Raw genomic sequence first — 16,831 nt, 5'->3', positions numbered from 1 at the left:
TGTGAATAAATAAAGGGTACTCTTTCATACACTTTTCAAGTGGTAAATTTTATGAACTTCATGGTGGATGAATTATATCTCAATTTTTATAAAGAAGCTATTGATGGCGAAGAAGGGTGAATGCGTTTGATGTGTCCGGAGCTGCATTTTGAAATGACTGCTTGGGCTGCAGTATAGGGAATGGATTGGGGGTTGGAGGTTGGGGGGTGGCACAGGAGTTGATGATGCAGAGACACTAGCAAAGAGCGTTTTTGAGCAGTCCAGAGAAGGAGACAGAGTTAAAAATCTGCCAGACTGTAACTGGGCTGAATTTTGGGAATGATAGAGAAATCAAGGATGACTCCTACTTGTCAAGGTTGCCTGAGGTTTTGGTAGACTTCAAGCACAGTAATTTGGACTTTTACCCAGTACATGGTGTAGTAAATGATACTCAAAATTTTAAAAATCAATGTATAATGGTAAAATGCTATATAAGTTTTAATTATTATAACTAATCATGATATACTAGTCATTACGATATTGGTAATGAGAATGTGATCTTTGAAAAATAAAAATATAATTTGTATGTGAGCTTGCAAAAGACTGTTAGAAACACTTGCTTTATGATCTTCTTTTGCCTCCAAAACCTTTTGAAATCCATTTGAATTCATTGTGTCTCATATTGTAGCTATTTGATGATCTTACTATCTTTAGTTCCAAGAAGACTTCTGTGTCAAATTCAGGCCAATGGCTTTATGAAGAAAATCCACATAAAATGGATTTGTCCCATGAAAATAGTCTTCGTCTTCATGAAAATGTACGCAAAGCAGTTAGTGACTTCTGCAGCTGGGTTACTACTTTTGTAAGTTAATAGTAATACTTAAGCCTACTTTTAAATTACATGCTCAAAGTTGCTTTTATTAAAAAACAGTATTGGATAAAATCTAAATTGAATCATCAAAGTCATAAAGGAACTATTGTCTTCTATCATTTATAAATAGAAATATTCCTGGTAGATGAAATTTCTGGAAAGTTTGCAAGCTTGTGGCTAATTTGACCATTTATGTTTACATCTCACATCATTGCAATTGTTTCATATTTTCATTTTCCATTTTAATGTCAGGACTTTCTTTTCTCTCTGTCTTTTACTCCTTCAACTCATTATTCTAGTTATATTTGTCTAGGAGTACTTGGGCAGGGATCCTTGACTATAATCTTCACACAAAAATGTTCTAACATGCCAGGTGTGGAGGCTCACGCCTGTAATCCCAGCCCTTTGGGAGGCTGAGGAGGGTGGATTGCTTGAGTTCAGGAGTTCAAGACCAGCCTGGACAATACGGCAAAACCTTGAATTTTTGTATAAAACATAAAAATTAGCTAGGTGTGGTGGCATGCCCCTCCCACACAGGTGGCTGAGGTGGGACGATTGCTTGAGCCTGGGAAATCGAGGCTGCAATGAGCTGTCATCATGCCACTGCACTCCAGCATGGGCAACAAAGCAAGACCCTCTCTCAAAAAAAAAAAAAAAAATCTGACATGAAGAGACTTTTGACTCACATATCGAAGTCTTCCCTTGTGCTCCTTCCAAGAACCTATATAGTTCCTTATTCCTGTTCCTGAGTCTCTGTGGATGTCTAAATACCTGATGCTTTTCTTGGATTTAAGGTCTCTAGGATTTGCATTCCACACCCCCACCCCATCTTTTGAGTGTTAGTTTTAGTCAGTGTATTTTTTAGTACTTTTAAACATCAAGCTACTTACTTCATTAGCAAGTGACTGAAATATAATTCAGATTGGTTTGAAAGAGAAAAGGGAAGCATCCAGATATAGTCGGAACTTCAGGCACAGCTGGATCCAAGTGCTGAAATATTTTTAGGTGTTCCTATCTCTTGGCTGTGCAACTTGGATTTCATTCTCAATCAGTATTTCCCCAAGAAATGGCAAAAGTAGCTACTCAGACTTCCAAGCTTATATCCTACTAGCAAGCAACGTAAGTGTGAAGAGAGCAATGCTTTTCCATCCAAGGATTACTCTCACTGGACTAACTTGGGGCACATGCTTGTGCTTGAATTAACCATTATGACTAAGATGATAGAATATGCTTATTGGCTAGGCCAGGACATACACCTAACCCTGAAGCCAAGAGAGGCGGTGTCCAGCCCACTGCAGCAGAGTGAGAGTGAGGAAGAGACTCCTCAGAGGGTGATTGGAGCAGGGATGCTGGATGAGGCAGATGGCGCACACTATGCCTGGTATCCAAACCACTGCTTGTCCATCATCTGTTCAGATTGGATTGCCTGATTTCCAGCATCCACTTCTCCCATTCCTCCTGCTGGAGATGATTCCTCTTCCAAGGCAGGAAACTTAAGGGACCTTGGAGTAAGAGTGTAGCTTCTCTGGTAACTGCCTTTGGTTTTAGACCCTGTGACAAAGCTCCCTGACTCTTCGCTGTCATTCCACAAGCTAGGTCCCTGCCTCCACACTCTGTGGTCTTTTCTTCATAGCACTAGCTTTTGCTTTTCCTTCCATGCTGTTTGTTTATTTGTCACCTCATTGATTCTGCTTGCTTTATTTCTGCTCCATTATTACTTTAGCCTCGCTTTGACTGTACTTGTCCCTTTATGCCTCTGTCTCTGTTTCATGACTCCTCTCTAAATTTTACTCCAAACACGCCAGCTGCTGGTGACTTCATCCTCTCTGTGTTTCCCAGTTTCTATTTTCCAGTAGGAGATTCTACTGAGTCTAAGCTCTTTCAGCCTTGAGCCATATCATTGGTAAATGCTCAGCATACAGATTAGCTGCTCTTAATGTGACCATCTCTACTCCCATCGGCTGTGGCTGAGGGAAGGAAATGGTGAAAGTTTTTCTGTGTACAGAATGCGGCTGACTAAAACCACTCCTTCAGTAGGAGCTGTGAACCCGGCAGCTTCCCTTATTCAGAGTTATCAGCAGAGAAAACACTGCTGTATCTACACAAGTCTGGAAAATCCTTCTAGGGATGCCACTGCTATAAAGTGCTGGAGAAGTTTGCTGTCGATCAAACTGAATTTCCCTCAGACTCATGATTTCCCTCACTTAGGACTCCTGCAAAGTCCTAAGCTGTCTCTTAATGACAAAGCCCTCCAGACCCCAAACACTTCTTGTCTTCAATGAATGCTGACTAAGCATTTCCCACCTCTCCTCAAACTACCTCTTTCCCCAGTAATGGCCAACTACCTCCCTTAGATTAAAGAAGAAAGCAAGGAGCATTTCACCGATGGCCCTCAATTCATGCAGTGTGAAACTCTTCCAGGGAAGTTCGGCCATTGATGAAGAGTTCATCTTGAAACAGTTTGATGTTGACTATCAGACTGAACCAAGCCATGATGCGCTCCACACGGTGAGGCTAAATCAGGTTCCTCTGGAGATAAAGCATAGCTCCAGTGTGGGGCTCAGTAAACTGCAGGAGCCAGAGTTCTTCCAGAAACCAGGATACGAGATGAAACTCCAGAAACCACAGGTAACTGCAGAAGGGAATCAGACTGAAAATCAAAGAAAATTGTATTGAAGTCTTAAAGTTCTCGAATTCTGGTATGCCAAGGGTACCGGCTTTGTAAAGTATAATTCTTGATTTTTTTCATGATTAATGTTTGTTAAACAAATGCATGTTTAATATCTATAACAAAGTCGGTTATACAAACAAGGCATGCCATTTGGGACTATTTTTAATATCTGACTAGTCATTTTCAGAGATAATTTGTTAGGTGTTTTATATGTTGAAATTTTAAAGGTCAGTAGAAATATACATGAATGCAAGAGTAAAATCCTGCAGTTAATTATTGTGAGTGCTGTTCATATTATGTCTAAAGCATACTTGAATTTTTGCTGGAGTCTTACTGACCACAAGCCATCATTCTTGACCACATGCTTGCCTAATGATTAACAAGTTTCCTCAACACCAAGTTGCTGTAAAGATGGAAGAACAAGGCAATAGAAAGGAAAAATAACATGTCCTGTTCCAAAGGGAAGGACTACAGGCCCCTAAAGTACTTTTTTTACTTTTCTACACAGTGTTTCACTGCAAACATACATACACAAGTCAAATTGTGTGAGTCAACAACAGATTTAAGTGCCTAATTGGAGGGGAGAGCCCTTCCCTGAAAGTGAAAAGCAATATTTTATTTCTAATTATCTTCTGCCTTTTATACATAATCTTTGATATACTTCCAATATTTGGGACATAATGCTGTCCTTTACAGTTGAACACATTTGCCAACCTATTTTGGCACGCATGATATTTCTATCCTTGACTCCACTGCATAAGATTTATGAAAATTATGCATTTCATCATGAATATCAGCACTTTTATTTTCCCATTTTCCTTTCATCTTTCTAAAAGGTAAAATGCAAAATGATATTAGACAGGCAAATTATGTCCATCACACCCGAGGCCTGAACCACTGCTTGTCCTGAATCTGGGCTGAATTAAATTGCTCAATTCCCAGTATTTAGAAATAGTTGTGTAAACACTGCTTTACAAACCACGGCAGTTATTGCCAAAATTGAGCTTTTGCCTGGGAAATGGAGGGTCACTATACAAAAGTTGAAAATATATTTCCACATAGTGTCTTTTTTCTTCTGACTAGAAAGACCTCTTTTAACATTTCTTCCAGTGTGGATCCGCTGGTGATAGATTCTTTCAGCTTTTGTGTGTCTGACAAAACCTTGTTCTACCTCATTTAAAAAGATTCAGTAGTTGCCTGTTACCTGTTATCTGTAGTGGTTACGTTCCAAGATCCTTAGTGGATGCTGAAACTTTGGATAGTACTATCTCCTAAATATGCTTGTTTTTCTGATTTGGTAACAGGCAGTTACTCAGTGACTAAGGGCGGGTGGTGTGTACAGTGTGGATGATCTGGACAAAGAGATGATCATATCTCTGGAGGAATGGAACAAGGATGGCTTGAGATTTCATCATGCTACTGAGAATGGCACACAGTTTAAACCTTATGAATTATTTCTGGAATTTTCCGTTTAATACTTCATCCATGGAGCTTTTCTAGGTCCCTTGGTTGACATTAATTTGTTCTTACATCTAATCTCTCACAGCATTGTGTGCCTCCATTTTATATATCTCTCTTTGCCCTCCATATTAATTCATCCGTTTGTGTATGCATTTATTCAAAAACAGTAGTAGGTTTCTGATCACCTACCACTATGTGTTCAAAAGTGCTGGGAATGAATGAAGCAAAAATGGAGGACTGCTTCCTGCACTGACGGAGATTACAGCCTAGTGGGGTCAACAGGTGAATGATTAGCTATAGCGAAATGATGTCATGGTGTGTGCAGGACATAGGAAGAAGTAATCAATTCCACCAAGCACAGGGTGAGGGCATGTTCACGAACGTGTCACATCAGGAATTACATTTATGTTGAGTCTGGAAAGACCACCAGTTACCCAACAACATAGCATATTCCAGAACTCAAGTTCTTCAGCGTGGCAGTGTATAGATTCCATTCCTCTCCTTTTCCCCTCTCTTCTCCAATCTCTTTCCTTCCCTATTTCATTTCAGTCGTTCTCATCAGAGGGCAATTTGCTCTCTTTCCCCCACTTCAGGTATATTTGGCAATATTTAGAAATGACATTTTTGGTTGTCACCACTTGGGTGATGCTATTGGAATCTAGTGGGTAGATGCCAGGAATGCTACTAAATGTCCTATGATACATGGGACAGCCACACACATCCAGGAATGCTGCTAAACATCCTATGATTCATGGGACAGCCATGCACTCACATACAAAGAGTTCCCCAGTACCAAATGTCACTAGTGCCAAAGCTAAGAAACCTTTCATTCCACTAATACTTATAAAGCACTCATTATGTCCTAAGTATTATTCTAGATGCCAAAGAGATGTAGCTGGGAATAATTTCTGAAGCTTATATTTTAGAGGATGAGAAGAGAGACAGACAAATGATCAGAAAATATACAGCATAGAAATGGTAATGAGGGTCATTAAAAAAAGTGAGGAAGAGAAAGAAGGCAAAGAGTGTGGGAGAGGGTTGCCATTTTTTAAACTGGATGGCTAGGGAAGATGCCACTGAAAAGATGACATGAAATAGGTAAAGGAGCAAGCCACTGCTCCCACTACAGCAGACGGAACAGTGTGTGTAGAGGCATTGAGGCAGAAGTATGACGGGGTGCTCTGGAAATAGCAAGGTGGTACGTATGCTTGGAACCGAGAGATCACAGTGCTGAATCCAACTCTAGAAGAGATTTCCCTCCTGTCTATCCTGTCCCATTCTTTCTATCTTAGACAGGCATATCTGGCTCAACTCTAGAATGCCCCACGCATTCCACCATATAGTTTAAATGTGCATGAGAGGAGAGAGGGACAGAATCTTTGTGGTTTCATGTTTCTAACATGCAACAGTTAGAACCCCTTTTGTGATGAGACAGTGTGGGTATTGCACTCACAGTATCAGTCTATGAACCAACAAGAGGTTCTCCTGATGTCCTTGATGTGCTACTGAGGAAGTGGGGAAAGAAGGGAATGAGATAGGTTCATCTTCCTCTTTCTCTCTTCCAATTAAGCCAAGAGCTTGGTGTTAGCAGTTTGATAAAAAATAATGTAGCATGTGCAAGGCTGAGCACTGTGCTGGGCTCATGGTAAGTCTAACAGCTGATTGTTTTGGTTGACTGAGTATTGTTCAAGGTCTTTACTCTAGAGGGAAGTATGTGATTTATACGTGATTTCTAGCTGTGTTACATACATTCTCTCCTTTAATCTTCACAGCAGCCCTGTGGGGGTATATACTGTTGTTCTCTACATTTTACAGATAAAGAGTTTATGTAATTTGATCATGGACTCACACCTACTAATTGGGGGAAAGCTGGATGTGAACCCTGGTCTGTCAAAATGCAAAGGCCATGTTATTAACCACTGCATTATTTTTTAAATCATGAACTTTAATGTTTACTTTGTAAAATCAAAGCATGCTGAAACTTCACAAAATACTTTGGCAAGAACCAACCTAAATTCAAGGTAATGATCCTGTTTTCCTAAGTTAAGCTTTAGATGTATTGACAAACAAACAAAAAATCAATGGCATTGGGAATTATATTACTCTCCGTAGAATCCTTGTAAGCCAAAGTGGGTGAAGATGAAGTATAGAGCATGGTATTTGAACCCCAAGTTCTGGAAAAAGCAAAGAGCTGACGAGCCTCTGGTTGACCGTGAGGTCCCACATAAAGCTCAAGAGAAGAATTTTAAAAAGGAGCTTCAGGAACAGGAATGTATTTACGCTAGGATTTGATCATCTGAGCTTAAGATGATCACAGTGTGTCCTCCACCCTCATACTGAACCAGACTCTGTGGCATAATACAAAGGCTCCTGAAAGCCCTACAACTTGCATATTGAATTCAGCAAGAAGTAAGCCAAGTCAAATCATGCATAATGTGTAATAAGCAAGACTTGGAATCTCCTGGCTTCATGGTAGACACAACATCTTTAAAGATTGGACAGCTACTCATGGTATTCCACCATTCTTGGAACAATTTATCCCAAGGATAATTGTTCAAAGGGTGGTGTGACTTGGTAGGACCACCTCAGTGCCCAGAATAGATATGATATCATGAGTTCTCTTTGGGTAACAAAATGTGAAGCTTGTTTGCTATCAGCTGTGGGTGAATGTCAAAAAATTCAAAATTTCAACCAGGAAATTTCTTTTAGGCAATTGGTCCAAGTTGCAGGAGCTGTCTGAGAGGAAAAGGACAAAGGTTCAGCACTGTTTGATATTGCAAAGCAACAAACACTCGCAACAAGGATGTGCTCCAATTTTACTACAGACAAACTCTGTGCCTGCCCATTGCTTGTGTAAAATTATCTAATGGAAAGAAGATACTCATTATAGCCCTGACATTTGGAAATATTGATGCAGCACTTGCATAGTACTTTAATGAGGATATTTGCGAACCTCTTTTTCAACAGACCCCAAACTTCTCCCAGATAACATGTGAAAACACTTTGAGAAAGTCAAATACAATATGAATTAGACTTATTATTCATCAGTAATCACTTATCAATTGTCTTCTTCAGATTGGAAAGCTAAGACAGGAAGGATGGTCATTTTAATCTTTTCCAGTACTGGATATAAATTCTTATTTTCAGGTGTGAGGTATGACACAAATTTATGAGCACCACATGTTTAGATAAGTCCAAAATTTCTTAGTATGGTTTTTGGAGAGCCTAAATTTATGTGAATCTAATATGTAACATAAAGCTATTCCAGTTGCACTTTATTATTAAAAAAACGCCATTTTCTCAAATTTAATATTTAAAATGAAAAATAGCTATGAATGGTGTCTAGAGCTCTCTTTTTAAAAAGTATCCTTGGACAGGCAAGGTGGTTCACATGTGTAATCCATCACTTTGGGAGGCTGAGGCAGGCGGATCACGAGGTCAGGAGATCAAGACCATCCTGGCCAACACGGTGAAACTCTGTCTCTACTAAAAATACAAAAATTAGCCAGGCGTGGTGGCGTGGAACCTGTAGTTCCAGCTACTTGGGAGGCTGAGGCAGGAGAATCACTTGAACCTGGGAGGCGGAGGTTGCAGTGAGCCAAGATCATGCCCCTACATTGGTGACAGAGCAAGACTCCATCTCAAAAAACAAAACAAAACAAAACATAACACCATATTCTTAATGACTAATTCTTAAAGACTTCAAAAGTTTTATAACACATATTTCATTTTGATGACAAATGCTAGTAAAGATGTTTGTCAAAATGGTTACAGTGAGCTAATAAATTAGCATTATGTAAATTTTGGAAATATAATCGATATAACTTATAGTAAAAAATTGTTTATCAGGAAGCTTAGACACAGGAAAGATTCATAACAATGGAATTCTTCTACAATAATTTTTATAAATTACACCTCTTTAATACCCGAGGAATGGTGTACCTTATCTACTATAGGTGGTACCACTAGGCCGTGGCACCCCAATTTACAAGACACAGGCACTTTGGGGTACTGGTAAGAGACAGTAATTATGACAACATGACTGTCTTTCTGGGAACTCATGAGTTTTGACTGTTCTTGACAGATTTTGTTTGGAAGGTAAAAATGGTCTTAAAGTACTGAATTGCAATTGTGTAAACTTATGCATCCACTTTTTAATTAAAATAAATGTAAAGGAAAACTAAAAATATGCATAAATATTGCAGATGTTGCAACTGATCAAATCCTATTTTATTGTCATGTCCTTTGGAGTTCAGATCTATGAATTGTGGACATACTGTTAATGTTAAATAGGTTAGATTCCAGACATCATAGGTCAATAATTGTCTAATTGCTAAAATGTGTTGCCCATCCGTAATACACGGATAAGGAAAAGGGAAGGGAAAGGAGAGAAGTTGGACATCTTTAAAAGCCTTCCTATTCATCAACTCATGAACATGACACACATATTCAAAAACAATAAGGACATGGTTTAAAATGAGATACTTTATAAAGAGCTACATACTTTTGATGAGAACAAATATGAAATCAACTTCTAATGGCTGACCTTTCTTTAAATGTGGGTACTCTTTTCTTTAAATGTAGGAGGAGTCACTTGCAGACCTTCATGGAACAGTTGCCTTTAAGGATTTCATTCTAAGCAGGGGCTACCAGAGGCCACGTGTGAGTAAAGGGCCATTTCAGAAGGCCATGTTGAGGGGCTCTGTGGCTCACAGTTGTTGATGGGACGAGGTTATGACCCTGACAAAACCCAAATACTTCTCTGATAGGCACATACCAAGACAGGCCCCTGGAAGAAAGGGCATGCTTTTCCCCAGATGGGGACTCAGAGATAGGATATGGCATTTTCTCCTTATTATTTCTGCCTATTTGGTTTCCGCTATTGTCAGAGATGCTATTTCCTTGCCGATCTTTGACTCGTTTTTCTTGGGTTTGCCCTCAGTAAGAGGTCTATGTACGGGGCACGGGCCTTGCAAATTCCAACTGTTACTCAACACCCTGAATTCTCTAGGAAGTTTCAAGTCTCCTTTACATCCTCATCTAAGGACAAAGAGCTGTGTCTTGGGTTAGGACAAAATAGAGTTGGGATTTGCAATTTTATCATTGCACTATTAGCTGTGCTTCAGGTGGAAACAGGCTAAGGCAAACGTTCACTTCCTGGGAGGCCTAGCCAGTGTCTTCTGTCTTTATTCCTTTCTTCTTTTCTGCCTCCTGGTTTCCCCTCACTAACTTGTAAAGATGGTCCCAGCACCTCCACAAGATGCAGCTCCCTTTGGATGGTCACTTGTAACAGGGGTGGAGTGGGAAGTCGGCAGAAGGGAAAATGGAGCAGGAGGGCCTGCTGCCTGGAGCAGTGTGCCCAGATCAGCCTGTCGCTGCAGCAGGAGACAAAATAGGCATCTGGGGCTGAAGTGATAGCTGATAATGTCATGCATTTGTCCACTGTCCTCTGTGTGCACGTACCTTGGGGTCTTCAGGGGACAGTACAACTGAGATGGTCAGAAGTTCCTGGAAATGGGAGATTTGATTTCTGTTTTTCCAAGAGTGATAGAACTAAAAATAGCTAATACTGCTGGCAAATAAATGTAGGACCAAGCTCAGAATCAGCTGGTTTCAGAGTAAAATCAGACAAGTCTAGAACATGAAATGGAGATTTGAGATTAGGAAACTCCATTATATAACTGGTTTGGAGGAGCTCCCTTTAGCTTTGAATATCAATAATAGGCCTCCTAGATATATTTAATATACTTATACAAATAATGGCATAATCTGTATATAATGTTTACATAAGTATATTTATATATATATAATATAAAATATGCATATATAGCTTTAATATTACATGGTTGTGTGTTTACATGTCCATATTAGATATGTGAAGATGTACCTCTGTGGTATATGTGCGTGTATGTATAAATCCTTATTTGCTCTTGATATTATTGTGACTCATTTTTGTATCTTAACATTTTTAGTGGCAAACACACTTTTTTTTTCCGTTTTGATGTGTCCCCTATTGATTTAATCCATGCTATTACTGAACATTTAGTTCAGTTCTGGGCAAAAGGAAGCATGCCTGACACACTGGCTGCCCTCTTCTCAGTCACATGACTAGAGAGACGATGCCTCTGATCACAACCGAGTCCTCTGAGAACACCTGTCAGTCAACACCCTGCAATATTTTGTCCCTTTATTCTTACATCCTGCTTCTTATTTTATCAATAAGATTTCAACTGAATGAGAGAAGGGACTCTATCTCGGGGAATAAGATATATATGCATTACACACAGAGTGTATAAATATATTTGTGTGTGTGTATGCACAGTCATTACTTAAATATATATGTGAACATTCATTCTTTTTTTAACCTCCTATGTATATATACATTCACATGTATTATGTGAACATATGCACTTACCTACATTCCAGGATCTGCTGCTGGAATATCTCTATGATGCATCACCCACAACCTCATTCCCTCTGCTGCACAGATGGTTCCCAAGCCTTAGCAGCAGGGATGGGCAGCACAAGGCTATGTTGAGCTGGGCTGGGCCAGGCTTGGGCACAGAACAAGTCTGTATTCCATCTGAGTGTTTCTGATACTGTGTGACTACCTTCCAAAGACCAACATCTATCATGGTCAGATTATTAACATGTGATTTTGTGTGGTGAAAGGATATATATCAGAGTGTGAAATTTTGAGTTGGGTATGGTAGTGGCTATGGGGGAGGACTGTACTGTACCACTTTTGTTTGTCAATCTAATGAAGGTTCTCTCATTTTTTTTTTAGTTCCTTGAGAATATGTATATAGGGAAGGAATGTAAACGTGCATGTAATAAGTCTCCTATAAAATGAACTCAAGCATAGAAGAATCATAGGAGAATGATTAAGCATATTTTATTACTACATACTTGGCTATTTCTCTGTCTCCTTTTAAAGATTAAACAAAATTTGTGATGAGCGTCCCACTGTGGATGTTCAACTTTGACTTGGCAACATCTATTAATGGAATAACTGATGCTTATACATGTTTCTCAATGGATTTCTGCTTCAGTTAATCAACACTTTGTATACTTTATCATCCATGAGATCAATAGTCACATGTAATCTCACATTTTTGTAGAGCTATCAATATTATATAGTCATATCAACTATTTGTAAAAATAAATAAAACCATAAATAAAAACAGAATTACTCTATTACCTTTTCTCAGGCTTTCCCTTTGGTATTGAGTGAGTACCTCCTTTCCTCTTCCTTTACAATATGATTTTCTTTCATTTTGAATTAAACTTACTGAGATGTTTTTTCCTTTTGTTGGCATTGCCATGAGTGGATATGGTTTGTTTGGCCCCTCTAAATCTTATGTTGCTGTTTGATCCCCAGTGTTGGAGTTGGGGAGTGGTCTGAGGTGTTTGCGTCATGGGGTGGATCCCTCCTGAATGCCTTGGTGCTATTCTCACAGGAGCGAGTGAGTTCTCCCTCCTAGTTCCAGTGAGAATGGGTTATTGTAAAGCACCTGGCTCCTTCTCTTTCTTGCTTGGTCTCTCATCATGTGACGTCTGCACATGCTAACTCCCCTTTGACTTTTGCCACGAGTGGAAGAATCCTGAAGCTCTCACCCCTCACCAGGAGCAGATGCTGGCACCATGCTTCTTGTATACCCTGTAGAGCTCTGAGCCAAATAAATTTCTTTTCTTTACAAATTACCCAGCCTTAGGTATTCCTCTTTGGCGACACAAATGGACTAAGACAGGCATGTTAGCGTTGATAATAATTGTGTATCTATAATATAAGGTCATAGGTCAGAAAGTTTAATGAAAACTCAAGATGACATGTGTTTTAATTACCTTTTAAAATTATATTTTATTTTAAAATGCTAATGCTGTCTGTGTATGACCACTCACTCCTATAATCCCAGTGCTTTGGGAGGCCAAGGCAGGAGGATGGCTTGAATCCAGGAGTTCAAGGCTGCAGTGAGCTAGAATCAGGCCAGTTGCCCTTCAGCCTAGGTGACAGAGTGAGATCTTGTGTCTGAAAAAAAGTTAATGCTCATATTAGAAAAATCAGAAAACATAGACTAGCAAAAAGAACATAGAAAACACTAATTCTTCCTTTAGGGTCCGTAATAACTGCTCTTCACTTATTGGAATGTATCCTAGATTTTTTTCTATGAAACACACTTGGAATAATTTAATCAAAAAATGATTTATTAAAAGGAAAATTATTTATTAAAAAGATACTCTATTCACAGAATATCTATTTTAAAATTATTTTACTTTAAGTTCTGGGATACATATGCAGAATGTGCAGGATTGTTACATATACATATGCCATGGTGGCTTGCTGCACCTATGAACCTGTCATCTAGGTTTCAAGCCCTGCATGCATTAGATATTTGTCCTAATGCCCTCCCTACCCTTGTCCCCCACCCCACTGGAAAGCCCTGGTGTGTGATGTTCCCCTCCCTGTGTCCATGTGTTCTCATTGTTCAACTCCCACTTATGAGTGAGAACATGTGGTCTTTGGCTTTCTATTCTTGTGTTAGTTTGCTGAAAATGGTGATTTCCAGCTTCATCCATGTCCCTGCAAAGGATGTGAACTCATTCCTTTTTATGGTTGTGTAGTATTCCATGGTGTATATGTGCCACATTTTCTTTATCCAGTCTATCATTGATGGGCATTTGGGTTGGTTCCAAGTCTTTGCTATTGTGCATAGTGCTTCAATAAACATATATGTGCATGCGTGTTTGTAGTAGAATGATTTATAATCCTTTGGGTGTGCCCAGTAATGGGATTGCTGGGTCAAATGATATTTCTGATTTTATATCCTTAAGGAATTGCCACACTGTCTTCCACAATGATTGAACTAATTTACACTCCCACCAACAGTGTAAAATTGTTCCTACTTCTCTGCATCCTCCCCAGGATCCAGTGTTTCCAGACTTTTTAATGATCGCCATTCTAACTGGTGTGAGATGATATCCCATTGTGGCTTTGATTTGCATTTCTCTAGTGACCAGTGATGATGAGCTTTTTTTCATGTGTTTGTTGGCTGCATAAATGTCTTCTTTTGAGAAGTCTCTGTTTATATCTTTTGTCCACTTTTTGTTGGAGTTATTTGTTTGCTTATTTGTTTTTGTAAATTTGTTTAAGTTCTTTGTAGATTCGGGATGTTAGCCCTTTGTCAAATGGATAGATTGCAAAAATTTTCTCCCATTCTGTAGGTTGCCTGTTCACTCTGTTGACAGTTTCCTTTGCTGAGCAGAAGCTCTTTAATTAGATTCCGTTTAACAATTTTGGCTTCTGTTGCCATTGCTTTTGGTGTTTTAGTTATGAGGCCTTTGCCCATGCCTATGTCCTGAATGGTATTGCCTAGATTTTCTTCTAGAGATTTTATGGTTTTAGATTTTACCTTTATTAATCCATCTTGAGTTAATTTTTATATAAGTTATAAGGAAGAAGTCCAGTTTCTGTTTCCTGCATATGGCTAGCCATTTTCCCAGAACTGTTTATTAAATAGAGAATCCTTCCCCATTGCTTGTTTTTGTCAGGTTTACTGTAGATCTGATGGTTGTTAGATGTGTGGTGTTATTTCTGAGGCCTCTGTTCTATTCCATTGGTCTATTCCATTTGTTTTGGCACCAGTACCATGCTGTTTTCCTTACTGTAGCCTTGTAGTATAGTTTGAAGTCAGGTTGCCTGATGCCTCCAGCTTTGTTCTTTTTGCTTAGGATTGTCTTGGATATGTGGGCTCTTTTTTGGTTCCATATAAAATTTAAAGGAGATGTTTCCAGTCCTGTGAAGAAAGTCAATGGTAGCTTGATGGGAATAGCATTGAATCTATGAATTACTTTGGGCAGTGTGGCCATTTTCATGATATTGATTCTTCCTAACCATAAGCATAGAATGTTTTGCCATTTGTTTGTGTCCTCTCTTATTTCCTTGAGCAGTGGTTTGTAGTTCTCCTTGAAAAGTTCTCCTTCACATCCCTTGTAAGTTGATTCCTAGGTATTTATTCTCTTTGTAGCGATTGTGAATGGGAATTCATTCATGAGTTGGCTCTCTGCTTGTCTATTATTAGTGTATAGGAATGCTTGTATCCTGAGACTTTGCTGAAGTTAAGGAGATTTGGGGCTGAGATGATGGGGTTTTCTAAATGTACAATCATGTCATCTGCAAACAGAGACAATTTGCCTTCCTTTCTTCCTATTTGAATACCTTTATTTTTTTCTCTTGCCTGATTGCCCTGGCCAGAACTTTCAATACTATGCTGAATAGGAGTGGTGAGAGAGGGCATCCTTGTCTTGTGCCGGTTTTCAAAGGGAATGCTTCCAGCTTTTGCCCATTCAGTATGATATTGGCTATGGGTTTGTCATAAATAGCTCTTATTATTTTGAGATATGTTCCATTAGTACCTGGTTTGTTAAGAGCTTTTAGCATGAAAGAGTGTTGAATTTTATCAAAGGCTTTTTCTACACCTATTGGGATAATCATGTGGCTTTTGTCATTGGTTCTGTTTATGTGATGGATTACATTTATTGATTTGCATATGTTGAAACAGCCTTGCATCCCAGGGATGAAGCTGACTTGATCATGGTGGATACGATTTTTGATGTACTGCTGGATTTGGTTTGCCAGTATTTTATTGAGGATTTTCACATTGATGTTCATTAGAGAGATTTGCCTGAAATTTTCTTTTCTTGTGTCTCTGCCAGGTTTTGGAATCAGGATGATGCTGGCCCCATAAAATGTGTTAGGGAGGAGTCCCTCTTTTTCTATTGTTTGGAATAGTTTCAGAAGGAATGGTACCAGTTTCTGGTAGAATTCAGCTGTGAATCCATCAGATCCTGGGCTTTTCTTGGTTGGTAGACTGTTAATTACTGCCTCAATTTTAGAACTTGTTATTGGTCTATTCAGGGATTTGACTTCTTTCTGGTTTAGTCTTTGGAGGATGTATGTGTCTGGGAATTTATCCATTTCTTCTAGATTTTCTAGTTTATTTGTGTAGAGGTGTTTGTAGTATTCTCTGATGGTAGATTGTATTTCTGTGGAATAACTGGTGATATCCCCTTGATCATTTTTTATTGTGTCTATTTGATTTTTATCTCTTTTCTTCTTTACTAGTCTGGCTAGTGGTCTATTTGTTAATCTTTTAAAAAAACTGACACCTGGATTCATTGATTTTTTTGAAGGGTTTTTCGTGTCTCTATCTCCTTCAGTTCTGCTCTGATCTTAGTTATTTCTCGTCTTCTACTAGCTTTTGAATTTGTTTTCTCTTGCTTCTCTAGTTCTTTTCATTGTGATGTTAGGGTGTTAATTTTAGATCTTTTCCATTTTCTGATATGGTCATTTAGTGCTATAAGTTTCCCTCTGAACACCGCTTTAAATGTGTCCCAGAGATTCTAGTACGTGGTATCTTTGTTCTCATTGTTTTCAAAGAATTTCATTGTTTCTGCCTTAATTTTATTATTCATCTAGTAGTCATTCAGGAGCAGGTTGTTCAGTTTCCATGTAGTTGTGTGATTTTGAGTGAGTTTCTTAATACTCAGTTCTAATTTGATTGCCCTGTGGTCTGAGAGGCTGTTTGTTATGATTTCTGTTCTTTTGCATTTGCTGCGGAGTGTTTTACTTCCAATTATGTGGTCAATTTTAGAATCAGTGCAATGTGGTATTGAGAAGAATGTATATTCTGTTGATTTGGGGTGGGAAGTTCTGTAGATAGTTATTAGGTCTGTTTGGTCCAGAGCTGAGTTCACATCCTGAATATCCTTGTTAATTTTCTGTCTTGTTGATCTAATATTGACAGATAATAGTCAATATTAGACTTTAACACCCCACACAATAATAGTGG

At 38.8% G+C, this 16,831-nt stretch overlaps 1 protein-coding gene across 1 annotated transcript in view; it reads left to right on the top strand.

Annotated features, from left to right (window-relative positions):
• The window catches only part of FAM47E (family with sequence similarity 47 member E), a 28,725-nt gene extending 16,878 nt beyond the window's left edge, over positions 1-11,847 (top strand). The window contains 5 exon segments of the mRNA XM_017514739.2: positions 694-841; positions 3,272-3,478; positions 7,095-7,250; positions 9,567-9,644; positions 11,770-11,847. Of these exon segments, the coding sequence (XP_017370228.1) occupies positions 694-841; positions 3,272-3,478; positions 7,095-7,250; positions 9,567-9,644; positions 11,770-11,847 (667 nt within the window).
• Positions 11,848-16,831: the final 4,984 nt, after the last annotated feature.

The sequence above is a fragment of the Cebus imitator genome, unplaced genomic scaffold (genome assembly GCF_001604975.1).
Source record: "Cebus imitator isolate Cc_AM_T3 unplaced genomic scaffold, Cebus_imitator-1.0 Scaffold537, whole genome shotgun sequence".
Classification (NCBI taxonomy): domain Eukaryota; kingdom Metazoa; phylum Chordata; class Mammalia; order Primates; family Cebidae; genus Cebus; species Cebus imitator.
This window is presented reverse-complemented; position numbering and strand designations above follow the sequence as displayed.